The sequence below is a fragment of the Labrus bergylta genome, chromosome 6 (genome assembly GCF_963930695.1).
Source record: "Labrus bergylta chromosome 6, fLabBer1.1, whole genome shotgun sequence".
In the NCBI taxonomy this organism is placed as follows: Eukaryota; Metazoa; Chordata; class Actinopteri; order Labriformes; family Labridae; genus Labrus; species Labrus bergylta.
The window spans coordinates 20,654,783-20,671,866 of record NC_089200.1 but is presented as its reverse complement, the minus strand read 5'-3'; the positions used below and the strand labels follow the sequence as shown (position 1 = coordinate 20,671,866).

General features: G+C 38.1%; 3 protein-coding genes and 1 long non-coding RNA gene across 5 annotated transcripts; 2 read left to right on the top strand and 2 right to left on the bottom strand.

Annotated features, from left to right (window-relative positions):
- Positions 1 to 200: 200 nt before the first annotated feature.
- LOC109994314 (torsin-1A-interacting protein 2) lies at positions 201 to 4,391 on the bottom strand. The gene is made up of 8 exons (XM_020647604.3): positions 4,260 to 4,391; positions 3,843 to 3,893; positions 3,612 to 3,710; positions 3,422 to 3,505; positions 3,055 to 3,240; positions 2,122 to 2,265; positions 1,755 to 1,970; positions 201 to 1,642 (listed from the first exon to the last, which is right to left on the bottom strand). The coding sequence occupies exons 2-8, from the start codon at positions 3,883 to 3,885 to the stop codon at positions 882 to 884; spliced, it is 1,533 nt and encodes a 510-aa protein (XP_020503260.2). The 5' UTR covers positions 3,886 to 3,893; positions 4,260 to 4,391; the 3' UTR covers positions 201 to 881.
- A 39-nt stretch (positions 4,392 to 4,430) lies between these two features.
- LOC109994305 (torsin-1A-interacting protein 2) lies at positions 4,431 to 9,259 on the top strand. Its single transcript, XM_020647585.3, has 9 exons — positions 4,431 to 4,566; positions 5,331 to 5,415; positions 5,599 to 5,724; positions 6,075 to 6,242; positions 6,522 to 6,626; positions 6,722 to 6,868; positions 6,999 to 7,118; positions 7,200 to 7,247; positions 7,353 to 9,259. The coding sequence occupies exons 2-9, from the start codon at positions 5,358 to 5,360 to the stop codon at positions 8,135 to 8,137; spliced, it is 1,557 nt and encodes a 518-aa protein (XP_020503241.2). The 5' UTR covers positions 4,431 to 4,566; positions 5,331 to 5,357; the 3' UTR covers positions 8,138 to 9,259.
- Positions 9,260 to 9,801: 542 nt separating this feature from the next.
- LOC109994306 (uncharacterized) lies at positions 9,802 to 15,320 on the bottom strand. Of its 2 annotated transcripts, none has more exons than XM_020647587.3 (13): positions 15,192 to 15,320; positions 14,598 to 14,772; positions 14,327 to 14,463; positions 13,705 to 13,802; positions 13,328 to 13,595; positions 13,158 to 13,208; positions 12,991 to 13,053; positions 12,424 to 12,507; positions 12,221 to 12,312; positions 12,067 to 12,125; positions 11,475 to 11,609; positions 11,345 to 11,388; positions 9,802 to 11,215 (listed from the first exon to the last, which is right to left on the bottom strand). In XM_020647587.3, the coding sequence occupies exons 2-13, from the start codon at positions 14,770 to 14,772 to the stop codon at positions 11,105 to 11,107; spliced, it is 1,317 nt and encodes a 438-aa protein (XP_020503243.2). In that variant the 5' UTR covers positions 15,192 to 15,320; the 3' UTR covers positions 9,802 to 11,104. The 2 variants fall into 2 exon arrangements, with proteins under 2 accessions (XP_020503243.2, XP_020503244.2); XM_020647588.3 differs by having other exon boundaries at positions 9,802 to 11,212.
- Positions 15,321 to 15,376: 56 nt separating this feature from the next.
- Positions 15,377 to 16,418, top strand: LOC109978735 (uncharacterized). Its single transcript, XR_002277547.3, has 2 exons — positions 15,377 to 15,429; positions 15,524 to 16,418. It is a non-coding gene; the product is annotated as an uncharacterized lncRNA (long non-coding RNA).
- Positions 16,419 to 17,084: the final 666 nt, after the last annotated feature.

Sequence of the window (17,084 nt, the reverse complement as noted above, 5' to 3'; positions counted from 1 at the left end):
AACGAGTCATAGATTGAGTTTAATCATGAATTATCTACAAGATTCAACATGCTGGTTGTTGTTCTGGAGCACATTTGCAGATAACTTACAAAGCAGCTGCCTGTTGAATGTTGGCAGGCTGACATGATGCTACTCCGTTTAAGCTGTGGTTTTGCTTCCCTCTAGCGGCAGCAGTGTGAACTACAAGGACAACAAACAAGTGGATGCCAGTACTTTATTTGAAAATTAAGGCACATTACATCTATTCAAATATTTACATTAAACGTCTTGCTGTATGTAGTAAGGTACATGGATGTGTGTACAAAACATGGATGGTGGGAAGTTCTTAAAAGGCACGTGGTGCCATCAATGCTTAAACATTGCAGATGAACATGTCATAAAAAAATTAATAAACCTGTGCTGTGATACCAAGATAATAATAATCCTTTTATTTCTTTTTGACCATTATCCATAGGAGAACAATCAAGCTTTACATTAAATATGTTTTAAAATGTACACAAATTGCAGCAATACATTTAAAAAGTGCACACATTCTGGTAAATCCCCCCAAAATTCCAGATAATCGCTCATTTCGCAATTTGTCTTAATTTACATTTGATTATGTACTTAAGGGAAGAAACACCCAGGTCCTTTTTTCCCCATAATAAATGTCCACAGAGATGGATACAAATATCCCTTAATATAATGCTAATAATCCAGTTTTATTTATGCCTGATTCCTTCGTTTGCAGTAAGTTTGACTTTACTTCATGTTAGAAACCTTTGGGTCTTTAATGGCCTTAGAATTAACTCAAGTCACAGTGAGAAATTTGACAAAAGGACAAAAAAGTTTAGTGCTTTGCCTTCAAGTTAACATAATCAAAGAGTGATGGTTCATGTCCTTCAGCAGCCATCACGCTCTATCCTGTCCTCCGCTGACACAGGCAAGATGAGGTGAGAAATACGGCTCCACAGGCCACCGTACTTGTCCAGGTCCATCCTGTCGTAAGACACAGGAAGGCTATCGGAGAGGAACTTCTTCTGAAGGTGGTCGTCCACCATCTCCTCCACAGCACTCAAACGACTTTTTGCAGGGATCTCCTCTTCCTCCCCAAGCAGCACTGTGAAGATCAGAAAAGTCTTCTTGTAGGCGGCGTTCTCGTGGTCACAGTAGCGGTAGAAAATAAGGGTGGAGCCAGGAGGCAGCTCCTCGAAGCGGTGAATGACAGCCACAGGTTTGTCTCCTTCAAACGCTCGCTGCAAGTGTCTGTCGATGTCCAGTTTGACCTGATCGCTGTCCTGGCTGGCTTTGCTGGCTCCATCAATGTGGAGGACGGAGGCGTTGAGGGCAGAAGAGAAGGCGGAGGCCAGGCCCTGAGCAAGACAGTGCAGCGTCTGCTCAGCTCGGAGGCCTGCTGTTAGGATCAGGCTGACCGGCTCTGTGGGCTGGGCGGTCTGGAGGTGCCTCAGCAGGTGGATTCTGCTCCTTTTCCAGAGCTCAGCCCGCTGGTTAGGAAACTGAGACTTTACTTTTTCCATCTGCCGGAGGAAGATATCTATTTGCTGCTCATCATTTTTCTGAGGTGGAGACTCCGGATGGAAGAGATATTGCAGCACGATGGCAAGAACCACCACACCCACTACTATCAGGTATCTTCTGTTTCCTGTGGACACAAAAGCCATTTATTCTCTTAACTGTCTCATTACTATTAAACATGATTGTATAAGGGAGCATTGAAAGAACAATGAAAAGGGGGGGGGGGGGGACTGAATTACCTCCAAGAACAGGTTCAGTAGTCTCCAGAGAAGAAGGACCAATGCTTTCGACATTTCTTTGTTCATCAATATCTTCTTTAACTGAGATTTTGGGCTGCAATTCTATATTCTGGTTGGTTGTGTTCTCCTGTGGATCCTTTATTTCGTCTTCTTCTTCTTCTTCTTCTTTTTCTTTTTCTACAGGCGCTAAACCCTTCTCAGGGCTGCTTCTATTATCTGATCAACGGGATAAAAAGCAGTTCAGCACAAACTACATTCAACAAACATCTTAACAGAAACTCCCAGACGCTCAGCATTAAAAAAAAAAAAAACAGACCGATAATGGAAAAATAATTAGTCAAAGGAAATCCTGAATTTCCAGACTCACCTTCCTCTGCTTCAGTGATTGTGTTGTTAACGTCCAGGGATTCTTCATTTTCTCTGACTTTGGGTCCATCTACTCGGTCTTCCTTTTTGTCTCCCTGTGGAGCTGCTGTTTCATGTGCTGTCTTTTCCTCAGCGTGGGGTTTTACTGTCAAATGACAATGATTTAACTTCATCAACAGCTCATGCATAGTTCTGTCCCGAGGTACATTTAAAGAGTTACATTTAAATAGGGATATAAGAGGTCCAGTGCATCAAGGGTTTCATTTCCAGCCTTGCCTTAACTTAGCCACATTAAATGTGTATCATCAAAAAGCATATTTCCTTCTAAAAAAAACTAAAAGGACAGTTCAGTATTACTTTAAGATTTAATAGAACAAAATGTGAAGCAACCTGTTTCCCAAACTCGAAAAATACAGTACAAAGCCGTGTAAAACAGCTGGAAACAGCACAGTAGGAAAATGTCAATGCTCTGCCCTCATTTCACAGAAACAAAAACCCCTCATTGTGCCCTTTGAGAGGGCAGGTACACAACTTTGACATTATTTAAAACTTTAACAAATTAAACTTGTTAAGAGCTATTCCACATGGAAAAAAATGTACAGCAGTGCCGAGCTCGAAAAGTTGCACATGGCATGCCACTTATGGAGCACCAGCATGCAGGTGTTGTCTTCATTATATACTGCATATATTTTCCACAAGTGTTTGACAACTGAGGGATCATCACAGTAAATGTGTGTGTATATCTATATCTCTCTATCTCTAAAGATCGAAATAGATCTAAGAAAGATATCGGCCGATATGTCTTAATTTTTCTCCCCAATATCGATATCGCCCCCAAAAATCCAATATCGGTCAGGCCCCAACATAAAGCATATGAAAACAATGAATAATGATGTCTCAATCATTTTTAAAATACTTTAATAGAAACACTTACTGGAAATGTCCTCTGCTTTAATGGCCGGCTGCTCATTTTTTGGTGTCTCTCTGTTGCAATCGCCATGACTCTCATCATCAGTCTGTGTTGAGACGCTGCTCTCCTCCATAGTCAGCATGTTGTCATGATCTAGAGAGAAGGATCCTTCTGTGAGAGGTGCCATCTTCTCCTCAGCTGGATTAGAGTCTAAAGACAAAACCAGAAGACACTTTTAGTTATTGTCAAACTCAATGACTCATTTCTTAAGCTCTGGTTGAGAATAAATCCCTATAGATTTTTTCCAAGACCATGATGTTTGTTTATGAAGGACAATTCAAAGGAAAAGAAAAGCTGTTATGAAGAAAGTGATATAATAAGATTGACTCACTTTGACCAACGTCAGCCTGCTCCATGACTTCACTCGACTTGTTTCTCGTCTCGCTGTTCGTGCATGCAGACGACGAAGCTGAATCTAGTCAGGTGAGACAAAAAAAACAAACTGGATTAGTAAACTGGATGCTGAAATACGATGGTAAACAAATGTATTGATGACTATTGATCTTCCTTGTATGGTTTACCATCTGGTTGTTTTAGGTTCAGAGTCTCCTCCTTGTTGAATCCATCACTTGCTGAGCCCTGATCCATATTGATTAACTGTGTTTCTTCTTCCCTGTCATCTAAAATCAAATAAACAACATAAAGACAGAAGTGATGAATGTGTCAGTAGTGTTACAGACTGTTGTGTGTTTATTATATGGACTGTAAATCTACTCTTTTAGAGGGAGGTGTCCTCACAGAGATTACAGTACCTGCTGTCTGCTGGGGGTTGTTGTCGGCAGGTTGCTCTGTCATGTTTTATTCTGGAGACAAGACACAAGAGGACCCTACCTTTAGATTCTGTTTGTCGTTTAAACAATGTTTACACAGATAAATCCTGACTTTGAATCATTTAAAGAAGGGATTCTGTCGCTTTCTTTGCAGTGTTTTCGGCTCATTAAATCCAAACACTGTGCGCAGATAGTCGTTAGCTGTGTGTTAGTTTCAAGTAGCACTTTCAGAATAAAGCATGTAATGTACAACAATGGGAGTAAAAGGTTAGCTAACGTTATGCTATCCTGCTAGCTACTTTAGCCAACAAGCAAAATAATACATGGCTTTAATCAATTACAAATACATTAACTCAATCAACGTATTTAAAGTGTTAAATAGTCGTTGATTTAACTTACCTAAAGCACGGTTAATCACATTGCCGTTGTTTATTACTAACATTACAGTTCCTTATCTTTTTAGTTACGTGAGTCGCCGCACTGACAGCTCGCCAACATTCAGGCGGAACCTTCATCCGTGCTCTTGTTTCTTGTTACATAAATACATGTGGTGGACCTCATTTCCTGGACATCAAGGGTGCGTTCGAATTGACTTCTTTTTTTTTTTTTTGCTTAGGAAGGTTCCTAACTGAGTGAAATGACCCGGATGCATTTAAGAGGCGGCCGTGATAAGATCCGTTCGAATTCTCTAAAAGCAAAAGGAAAGGTGGGTCAATGCTTCCTTTATAACCTCCTTTAGTTTAGGATGCACTGGACCATCCTTTAACCAAAGGAGAGGAGACATGCCGCCCCACATTTAAAGCGAGTCGCGCATCCGACCGCTCACGGAAATGAACGATGATCGTAAAGTGACACAGATCATGTTTTATCAACATATTTCATCCACTTAAGAATGCTGTGCAGTTGTATATTTGTATAAAACATTATGTGTATAAATGTAACAATTAATTTCATACAATTATATTTATTTTGATTTCTGAGTGGACAGGAAGCTGATGGTTTCACTTTTCTTACTCGTAGCCTGGTAGTCTATATTTCTTTTATTTCAATCCCAACCTTGTGGTGATTAGGATTATTTCACCATAAGGAGGCACAGGGGAAAAGTTTTTTAGATTATCTTTTTGTAGTCCATTTTCGGAACATTGTAGTTTCTACGCGGCGGACTCACGTCATTAACCTCCGCCGGCCCGTCGCATTTAATGACGTCGCCTAGTGGAAATGTGGTCGCTAAGTGGTTCCCTAAATCCTTTATGAATTCTCCTAACATCTTTACTTAACCTCATGAAGTGTTCCCCCCCCCGGGGTTAAGGTGAAGTGGACAGTGAAAGGAGATAGGAGGGACAATTGGAACGCACCCCAGCTGTCGCCTTGTGACAAATTGATTCCCCTCACAACCACAGGGAAGTCAGGTTTCTGTTTTTTTGTTATCGAGCACGGTGTTTATCCGCGTTGTTTAATTCATGTTTTTAGCGTCACTCGAGTCGTAGCAGATCATAAATGGATTCCAGGATGACAGAAAGTCGCTCCTTAAGGAGATCTACAAGACGACCACCAGGTAAACCTTCATACTCAACATAGCTAGCTGAACACTCAAAGCTATCCTTAAACTTTAACAACAAACTCTTTTCACTACGTTTGGAACTCCTGATTGCTATCTTTTCCAGTGTAGACTACAGACTGCACTACTGTGTTGTATTGAGTTCGTTAATAAATACATGTGTGTTTTGCACGTTTCCAGCAGTGTGTGTTGAAGCACCGGCCCCCAGAGGCCCCCTCAAGAGGACCAAGAGGACTTCAGGAAGTCAAGCTCCACTTCCAGCTGTCAATGGGTCCAAAGACGTGGAGAATGGCTCTGAGGATGAAGGTGAGATGCTTCGATTAAACGAGTGCATTGTTTATTACACTCTACTCTGTGATTTAATTTAATTATTGTCTTCTACATTCTTATCAGAGTATTTTTGTTTTGCTTTGTTTTGTTTTTTGGTTATTTTCTCTTTTTTATTTTCTTTTTCATGTATTTATGTGACTGTGAGTACATATACATATATGTTGAAAAGGAAAAAGGTAAATTGTATTTCTGTGATTGGAAGTATCGTTTTGTATTTTTTTCAATAAAAATATTTTGGAAAAAAAAGAAAAAATTTAACGAGTGACGAAAGTCCTTAAGTGCTGTAAATGTAAGACCAAACCATTTGTGTTTTTGTTTTGTTACAGGTTCCCCCAGCAAAAAGAGCCGTCTGGATACTGAAGGAGGAGAAGAAGGTGGTGGGGGTGATGAAGTTGAGATGGATGTCCAGGAGTCAGCTGAAGACCTGAAGAAAAGTAAAGACCAGGACATGAATGTTAGGCAGGAAATCTTTCTTCAACCAAAATCATACCATGGTATGTATGATATGCAATCAATGAATATACTTACTATTTTGTATTAAAGTATTTAATTAATATGTAAGTTTGTATACATACCCCAAAAGAGAAATATTCGTATTCCTTATTTCATGCAACATAGGCCACTTATAAATGTACATAATTGAGAATTATGTAAACACTAAAAGCAACACTGAAAGTTTAGTGTTATCTGTCTAAGTGTGTTTTAATATGTCATCTATTGTACATACTCCTGTATTATTATGTGTACAATGTGTTTTCCTCTAAATCTTCCAGGCGCACTTGGAGATGTGAATTTACTCCCTCGGGTAGCTCTTGGAGAACGCTGCCGGTCCGGTCATGCTCTTATAGAAAATGCAGACCTGACAAAAACAAAGATAGGTTTGGAAACACTTTTGCTTCATTCTGCATGGGAAATACTTTGTCAGGGGGGGGGAAATAAAACTATCATCTCATCTTTTCCTGTTTGTTTTCAGTAAAACCGTCGTCTAAAGGACCTGAAGCCCCCGCTAAATCTGCCGTGCGGATCAAACTTCCGGCGCAGAGACATAATGTGTCCATTCCTAAGATCAGCAGCATGGTTGAGTACCAAAGGACGATGGAGGCCAAAGCCAGGAGCTCTGGTAATGTGTACTTTTTTTTTTTTTTTTTCAGAATTATTTATAAAACAAAGTTGCATTTAGGATCTGTAAATTGATTTCACATCTCAAAATGATCAGATATATGTAACAATATGATCTGCCTAATCTTTAGGTTTACCATCAGTTAACCATCATCTTAGCGGTTGTCCAGCCTCACAGGAACCGCTTATAAAGAGAAGACATGTGAACAACTTACCGAACCAAAAAGATGCTGCACGGCACAAAAAACAAGGTATCAGCTTCATCCAAATATCAAAATCCTAAGCAACATGTCATGTGGGAGTACCTTTCTTAATTAGAATGTGTCCGACAGAAGGGAAGAAGAAAACTGCTGTGATCAAAGAAAGTGAGTCATCTAGAGGTAAGCGCAAGGTTTTTTTTATATACAATTATATTTATATTTTCATATAGTTGTTAAACATGATTAATCTACCTACATTTCAACACTGCCTTTGCTTTATTTTAGGATTCATGTGGTATTTTTGGTGTTTGGTTCTCCTGGTGCTGCTCAGTTCTGCTGTCTTTCTGGCATACAAGAGCCACATGGTACACAGAAATACTGCATGTGAGGGCGAGTCTCCAGCCAGGGTTGTGAAACCGGAAATGTTTGCAGATCAGTTGTCTCTCCTTGAGACTCAATTTCCCAGTCAGCAAGCTGAGGTGTGGAAAAGGATCAAGATCCACCTGGAGAAGCACCTCCAATCAGCCCAGCCCACAGAGCCGGTCAGCCTGATCCTGACTGCTGGGCTCCGGGCTGAGAGGTCGCTGCACTGTCTAGCTCAGGGCCTGGCCTCCTCTTACTCTTCTGCCCTCAACACCTCTGTCCTCCACATAGATGGAGTCAGCAAAGCCAGTCAGGACAGTGATGAGGTCAAGCTGGACATCGACAAAGAGCTGCTAGCAGCCTTTGAAGGAGACAAACCTGTTGCGGTAATACACCGCTTCGAGGAGCTGCCTCCCGGCTCCACTCTTATTTTTTACCGCTACTGCGATCATGAGAATGCTGCCTACAAACGGGTGTTCCTGTTGTTTACTGTGCTTCTGCCTCAAGATGAGGTAGGGGCTGATGTGAGCCTGAGGGATTTGGAGGAGATGGTGCATGACTTTGTTAAAAAAAGGCTCGTCGGCTCCAGCAGCCCAACTGACTTCAATGAGATGGACAATGACAAATTCAGTGGACTGTGGAGTCGCATCTCTCATCTCGTCTTACCTGTTGTGTCTGAGAAGGTAGTAGAGCAGAAAGGATGCTGATGAACCATGGTGGCACTTTGGAGAGAAGTGATGTGTACATACTTTGTGTTTGCTGTTAGATTTCACATATAAGTTTGACCGAACATGACTGAAGTTTGCTTTATTAATTTTCTCTTCAAGAGATAAGATTTGACTCATTCAGTTGCTGATTTCTTGCTTTGCCTTTGTTTAAAGGCTTTCCATGAGGATGGAAATAACATTTCCCTCACGTTACATATTAAGTATCGTTAGATTTATTTGCTTCTTGTTGCCTGTCATGAATCAATTTCATCAATTTGTTCCAAAGCCTTTTGAACATGTCTCTTCTCAAACAGATTCCTGGGTAAATAATAGCATAGGTAACACTGTGGGCTTCTTCAGAATAAAACTTTATTTTTTGAGGACCCTTTCTATTTGGGGTTGAAGATCACATTCCCCGTCCATCAACATATCTCTGGACCCCTGCTGGTTTCATTTATATTTCCCATGGAGATCTGTTTCCCTTCCTTGTGAACACATCTGGAAGGGTTTGCACTAAAAAATTGTGATTTTTCTTTTTGACAACCATGTAAGAGTACAACTTTTAGGAAGGTGAATATTTGAAATGCTGTATTTCTTTCTGAATATGCTTCATACTTCTGATATGTTGTATGTTTCTTGGAATATAATATTTTTGATAGTTGTGTATATAGATTGTATATTGCAAAGGTTTATTTTTTACATCTGAAGTAACCACTGGAATGTTCTGTTTTAGTTCACAAACTTCCAGGTTGACACAAAGTGAGTTGAATTTGAAACATACATTTGTAGATGTTCTGACTAAATGTTAGTCAGTGAGTCACACAATGTGCCTTAATCATTATTGTCAAGCAGAGTGGAGGTAGAATTAAAAAAAAAAAAAAAAAAAAAAAAGCACCAAATCACTCATGAATGATTTGACATCGTGTCCCGGCAAAATGGGCACCCTAAGGTTCCATGCTAATTTAGACTATTGAAGAACAGGTAAGTGTTTTTATGATTCTACCGTTCCTCTTATGTCTTGAATCTGAATGTCATCTTCAAATGTCTGCAAATGAACTTTGTTTTGCTCACGTATATTTGCGTGTACATTTTCAATAAAGATGTTTTTGATAACTAAAGGAGTTGATTGTGTAACCCATGGCTGTGATTTACTCTCAATGTGTACTTTTCTTTATAGAGAGAAACATTTTCACCACCTTTTAATGATATAAACTTAAACTTAAAAAGCAGGAAGTGTAACTCTAAAACACAGCAGGAAGTTAATGATTTATAAAGCGGTTAGAGATAGCAGAGAGATTCGACTCTGAAGTCAATAAGTATCAGGAAGCAGAATATGGTGATTGTTACAGTCCATGTACCTTGTCTTCATATTTGATCTAAACGTATTTGGAACTGAAGTATGTCAAAATGTTTCTTGTGCCTTTTCTGACATGCTGCATCAAATGGAAAATTAATGTTTATCTGCTGCAACATCTGAAGTTTTGTTTTACAAAACAAGGAAGTTGCAGCAAGCTAGCTAGGTGGGTCAAAGTTATGCCTCTGTATCTCGGAATTGATTTTATTATTGAGTGAGTCAGTATCTTAACGGTGACATACTTAACAACACTCCCTTCTTAAGAATCATAAAAAGCAAGAATCATTGTCATGCAGTAAACACAACACTGTAGCTTTATAACCAACGTATTTATAAAGCTTCAGCACACATTCACATAGTCAACGAATGTGATATAGACATTAATACAATCAGGAGCAAACATTTACATAAGTGTATTGTGAATGGACATTTCTCCGTCAGCAAAAAAACACCTTGTAAACAAAATAAAAAACTGTTCACTGTGAAGATTTTCCATTCGAAGCCCTAACGTAAAAAGGTTATTCAGTATATGGTCAGATTTGAGAGACACAACAATCCAAACATGTTTGATCAGTGATAGTTACAGAACAGTCATTTAAACAGGTCAAAGTTGTATAAAGAGGAGTATTTAACATGGAGGCTCACTGCAGTTCTAATGTATTACAGAAATAGACAGTTGCTGTTAAATTGCCCGTTTTATGTTTACAACTAGAAGCTCATACTTGAGATAAGTAGACTGACACAGACTTTATGACTTTAGAATCTGCTGATCTACTTACCTCTGGCCTTAAACACAAGATGTTATTTTTTGTCGAGTGCTTCATTTTTGGCATCCATTTTTTTCTATATTCATGTTGATGAATGCGGTACTACAGCTATAATATGTTTAACAAGACTAGTTCTTAACAAGAGAAGCACATTCCTCAAAGCTACTCCCTAAAGAACATTTCCTCATGTTGGTGCCTGGTGGGTGCAAGGAGATATGGCGCTTGACCAAATGTGACCTCAACAGATATTTACAGTTCTTTCTCTATGAAAGGTTCAGTTCTGATTGAATGTGATCCAACCAACCTGAACAAACTCCTTAATAGAACATCACTTTTAAAGCTGAAGCAATAACTAGGTCGTTTAAATGAGCAATTACTCTGTACTGTTTTTTACATGTCTTAATAACATTCATAAAAAAACACTCAAAAATTAAACGCAACATTAAAAAAATACAATATATTGATTTGAAAGTGCAGATGTTAAGATACCATTTTTCCCTTTCTATAAACAACAACATAACTAGGCTAAAGTGTCTGCTGATACTGTCTGATACCAGTGTGGGAAAAAACACAAATTTTGTACTTTGAATAATATTTCAATCTCTGCTTGCAATTGCCTTGTTGTGGTTTGCCATTGTCACATAATAATTACAAGTGGATATTTTTTAGGGGTGCTTAAAATTGTGGTATCAGATTGGTGCATTGACTGGTATTCTTGTATATACCAAATACTGCATTTAAAGCATATTTGGAGGCAAATAACGATACTGGTAATGATGTCAAACCACCTCAATTCAAAAAGCAATTGGAATTAACATACAAACCAGCTTATCTCAACATAAATGCTTACTTTCCAGTGTGCCATAACATCCAGACAATGCTAGCTATAGCCAAAGCACTGGCTATAACGATGAAGATACCTGAGGCTGCAGTTACAAACACTTTATGGAGCGTCTTCTGAAATGCAGAGGTGTTTTGATGAATAACAGACAAACTTGCAGTTGCATTGTATTATCTTGTCTATAATTGTAGTTGTCATGACGTTATCTAAACATACTATGTTGTCATTATTTGGACAATTCTCACCTTTTTCTTTTGTTGCCTGTGTTGTGTTGTGTTTTTTAAACTCCCTGTGAGACAAAAAGTGCTTAAGATGACATACTAGATCTAATGCATGAACTCAATTTCAGACAGAACTGTGCAATAACTCATTTACCTCTCTTTCTGCCCTGCAGAATGACACTTCTCCAAGTGGTGAATACCAAAACCCAAATGAGAGACAGGAAAATCCATACTGTGTAAGTGTACAGCAATTCCTCGATCTCCGAATAACCGTCATAGATAAAAGCAACTGTGTAATAAGAAATGTTTAAACAGATCAACAAACAGCTAATGTGTCCACTGACAATCTGTCTGGTAAGTGTGCAGCTTCAGACAGATACTGGTTAGCTTAGCATTAGTGTCAAGACTGTAAAAACAACAACAACAACAAATAACAGAAATCAACCAGCCTGGCTCAGTCTGATGTTTTGTGCAATAGCACTTATGAAGTCTACTTACAAACATGTTATAGCTTATCCTTTTAAATAAAGGTGTACAAAATTATATGTTACAGAGTATTTCTTAGTATTAGGATGAACCAAACAATACAAACTGTGGTTTGGCCATTAATCTTTCAAAGAATAAGACCAGGTATTTTCTGTCAAAATGCATAAATATTGCTCTGAAAACCTTTAAGAAGTCACAGACGGTTATAAATGAAATAACATTTACCACTGTAGGGATGTTAATCAAGTTATTCTCCTTACTTGTAAAAATCTGGAGGATGACAGAACACACTAAGGCAGCAGGGATACTCATCTCCTTTCTTGAAAGGAACAAAAGAAAAAGAAAAAACAGGATTGCAAAAGTGTTGATGTGTGATGAGATGTTAAGGTTAAATGATTCCTAAGTTAAACTTACAGCTCATGACTCGGTCCGATTGGCAGAGTGGTGAGTACTATCAGCAAGACATTCATGATGATCACCACGGACAACAGGGCAACAAGATTGACCTAAACACACACACACACCCAAGGTTGAAAAAATAATGAATAACCCAAGAACTATCCAAGTTTTATTTCCAAGAAATAACTAAATGTTGTCCTGTAGTTATTATTACTTACGTGTAAGGACTCGCACACAATTAACAAGACCATTGAGGATATTTCCACCGCCTCACAAAGCATACAGAAAATGATATTCGACATCTACAATAAGAGAAAAAGAAAATTCAGTTATCTTTAAAAACCTGAATAGATTGTATTTATCTTTTGGCAGATTTTTAAATAAAAAGTCACTTAAACCGAGGATGCTAGCTGAGGCTACACATACCATTTCTATCTTTTGTGGATTGTATGCTGGTCCCTAAAAAAGGTTATATGCTTATGCACTTGTGATAAATGAAAAAATATAACAAAAGGTGCAACAAAAATGACCGCCACTCACTAGGTCAAATCTACTGTAAACACAATGTCACCTAACCAATTTAAAAATAACCCTTTTTTTAGGAACTATTTAATCTTGTTTTATTATCTGCAAAATCAAAATGGTCTCACTTCTGAAATGATCTCAATAAACAGAAGCTTACTTTTTAGTCACACAATATGCCAGTTAAGAACCAGACTCATTTGACTACCCATGCATGAGGAATTCACAGAAAAGTAGAGCTACAACTCTAACTTAAGCCTTACCCTGTTTAGACGACGAGATAAGATGCTGTTGCTGACAGTGGTTGTGATGATATTTGACATTTCCTGATGAGAGGATAGAGTTAGAGAGATAGAAACCTTGTTGTATAACTCTTATCATCACCATGCATTTGGTTACAGCGTCAACAACGCAAGTATATCAATCATACCATTTTCATGACCACCAAAAGACTGTTGATTACCATGAGCACAGTGACTGGCTGAAGAGAAACAAGAGAGGCAATGAGAAGTTCAATAAATAAAAGAGTTCCATATTATATATTCATACACATACATCTGCAAAGTCGTAAAAAAAAGTGTGTCCCATCTTACATTATACCTTTTTGCATTTGATAGTATGACATGGCTCCGGAGTAGGCCTTGTAGTACTTGCTGTAGGCTTAAAAGTTGTAGGAATTGCACTGAGTAGCTCAGTAGTAGTTTTAGGAATAGTGGTTGTTTCAGGGATTGGCTCAGTAGTTTTAGGAATAGTGCTTGTTTGAGAGATTGGCTCCGTAGCTGTAAGAATAGTTGTTGTTGTTGTTGTGGCTTTCAGAGTTGAATTCACATTCACCCAGAATGTTCCAAATGACTGAATAACTGTTGCTCTGAAACATAAAACACACACATACAGATGCTAACGACAATAATTAAGCTTTTAATGTGACCAAACCAGTCAGGCTTTTCTTTTTAAGAATAGTCACTGTGTACAAATACCTGAAAGTGATATCTGTGCTTTGCCATGTTTCCGGCGCTGTCCACTTAACTCTGAATGACCTCTTAACCTGATTGTTTGTGTGAGAGACAGCTGAGGCCTGAGGAGAAAAACAGAAGTAAATGACTCATCACTTCCTCAAGAATTGAAACTGCCGTCAAATACAGCGCTTGTGAGAAAATGTGTGTTTGTGTTGATTTTGGGGGCCCCTGTAGACAGAGCAGCATGTCTTTTTGCTGATTTCGTCCTGTACATGTTGAAGTATTGTTTTACTGACAAATGATCTCATCCGGATTTCTTAAACAGTCAAATGCATCACTCATTGTGAATCTTGTGAATGCCGTGGAAAAAGGAATACAAACTCAAGCATGCTGTTAATGACTTTGTATGACACCTTACCCACAGCAGCAGTTTCAGAGATTAAAAATATCTATTAGAGTAGTTCATGGTAATGCTGATGGTCTGCTTTGCTTTTGTAGGTCATAAAGAGATATCAGTATTCATTTATTTCATAACCCCCATTTGTCTATTTACAATAAATGCAGAACGTATGAATATTCAGTTTATCTATTCATGAACTCACAAGTTTACCTTGAACAATAATGTAATGGGAGGGTTACTTACTTCTAAACCACCGCATTTCAGGAGTCGAGTAACTTTCAAATCAATTGGAATAAAATGTCCTACATGATTGCCTCCATCATCTAGAGCCGCCAACATAAATCCTAAAAACGCATTGGAGTTGTTGCCCTGGAGAGAAACTGGAGAATGGTTTGAAGAGCAACAGGGCGAAGGTGGAGGGACAGAAAATGAAGTCAGTGGTATTAATACATTTTGCAATTAGAGCATGACCACTGCACATTGATTGTGATACAAAATCCAATAGTCTCTATACCTATAAAAGTTCCATTGCCCCCTTGGTAATAAATATTAAAAGGGGGGGTCGTTTCCTTAGGCTTAAAGGTCCTATGGTTAGGCACCATCGATTCACATACTGCTGGGATGGCTCCACTTGCATAACCATCAACGTTCATGATGAAGTTAAGGCCAGTTAAAATCCACAACCACATCTGTAAAAGTCAGTAAAAGATGTCAGTAATATTCAGCTGTGGCACTGTCTCATTTGAAACATTTGATCAAGTCTATGCTTCTTTGTGCTCATTGGCTATGACAGAGTAATTCAGTTGAATGTTACAGCTTTGCGTGTGTTCAGGGATTTCAACATACTAACACATAAACAGTGCAGGAGGACAACGACAAGGCTACAATCCCAGTAAAGGTCTTAACTTTATAGTGATTATTTCAATATGCAGTTTTCTGGAGAACATAGAGCCAATGAGTGCCCCTTGAAAATTCACTGAAAATATGAAATGAATTGGATGAATTTCTCATGGAAAATAGGGATCATTTCATTTAAAGACTCAGTGTCCAACAATTAAACATAAAAACAACTTAATAAGCGAAGTGATTAATGAATGTTTTCTCTTACCTTCAAATCCAGTAGCCTATAATAAGAAGTCAAATACCAGGATAAGCAACCGTGAATAAGATGCACTGTATTTTTAGAGTTGGAGTGAAAACACAGCAAACTTGGGTAATGTGGTTGCTTGTCGGTCCCCGGGAGAGGCTATATAATGGTGACGTAATCAAGCGCCCGCCCACTCTAACCTGTGTGTAGAACAAGGAAGTGCAGCGTGAGGCGAACTGATTACAAACAATTGCTGGCAGTAAGTGATCTATTGAGCTTAAAACGTAATTATCCACACAGTATGAAAGCACATGCAAGAACCGTGCTAAAGTTGAATGTATTCGCTCTTGTAGATCGCGGATTACAACAAGTAGGAGGACGACTGGACTCTGCAGTGACTCATTGTTTTAACATGAGAGTCCTCATTTTGTTCTATGAATGAAATCATCTCTGTTGGGCTTTAATAATTAGTTTGTATTTCATTATCGCGCTTAATCAAAAACGGGAGTAAACTTGCAGATTATTATTGTGCAAAATGAATGTATCAAATTATGTGACACTGTGTAATTATTTTCTTATATATGTTTTTTAGTATGGCTCATCACAACATTAAAAGCACACTGCTGGTCCGGGTGCTAAGTTGATGAATTAAAGGTATGCTATTTTGGGTTGACACTTTTTTAAGAAATGTAATTAATATGTTTTTGATATTGATTTAAAGTCTTGTTTATTTCTCTAGGACTTGGAATTAACTAAAAACTGTCACTGTTTTTCCCCACTTTCATATTTACTTAATTGTTTATTTTTAGAAGTAGTTTCAAATTAGATACTTTGACGGGCCGCGGGCAATAGACTTTGTGGGCGAAGTGCAATTCATGAATTCATAGTAACTCTGAAAGCCTTGATACCTTTTGCTGTCTTTATTAATTTGTAGTGTTATGCATGAATTATTTGCTGCGTGAGCAGGTGAAGTTAGTGATTTTTAGGGAGTGTTGTTAAATGTGTAAGTTGGATCTTGAGTGTGATTAGGAGCAGTGATTTTTCCCTGCGTACCTTGTTGCTAGGGGGATCAAGTGATTCATCAGTCATCCCTGCACACTGCCACAGTAATGTATGTGTGACTTGTCTAGTGAACAGCGTATATATATATATATATATAAAGCTGCTGTGTTGCCTTTATTGGTCATTCATTTTAACTTGTTTAACGCTGTGTTACATTCTTAAATAAATACTATGTTGTTAAAACTACCATCCTCTCGTCTACTTAATTGAGACATCAACCGGTTAATTTTTGGTGTGTGTAGTAGCTCGTCTTGTAGCAAAACTGTAATATTTACAGTCTGTGAGCAGAAGGCTACAGTAAACTTCCAAAATAAATATTGCTAAATGCTAATGTTGGCAACATGTAGGAATTTATGTTTGGCAAGAATGACACTTCAAAGATGAATGTAAGCAGTGCTCAATCTGACAACAGTAAAAGTTGTGTCCAGACTGTAGCCTATGACGAGTGTTGAATGATCTGCATTTATTAGCCCTATGTGACCTTCAGTTAATTTCTGTTAATTTTCATTTTTACACACTTAAAGCCTCTACTGTATGTAGGCTATAGACAACTAATGTTTGAGAATATGAATTGGAATTATCAAATAAAAAAAAACACTGAAATAGAATCTTAAATTTCTTATTAGAGTAACGATAATATAAGTAAAGTTGATGATCTTTTTCTACATGCATGATCTTTTAAAACAAAGTTAGGCCTACAAATTGATTCCAAGACAAAATAATGATTAAAAAAGGATATGTAGTATACCCTATGTGATGATTTATGATATACAGGATTAACCTATAGGGAATACCTTAATGCAAAATCATTTATTGTGGTTTCTGTTGTTTAAAAGATTATTTACATTTCTT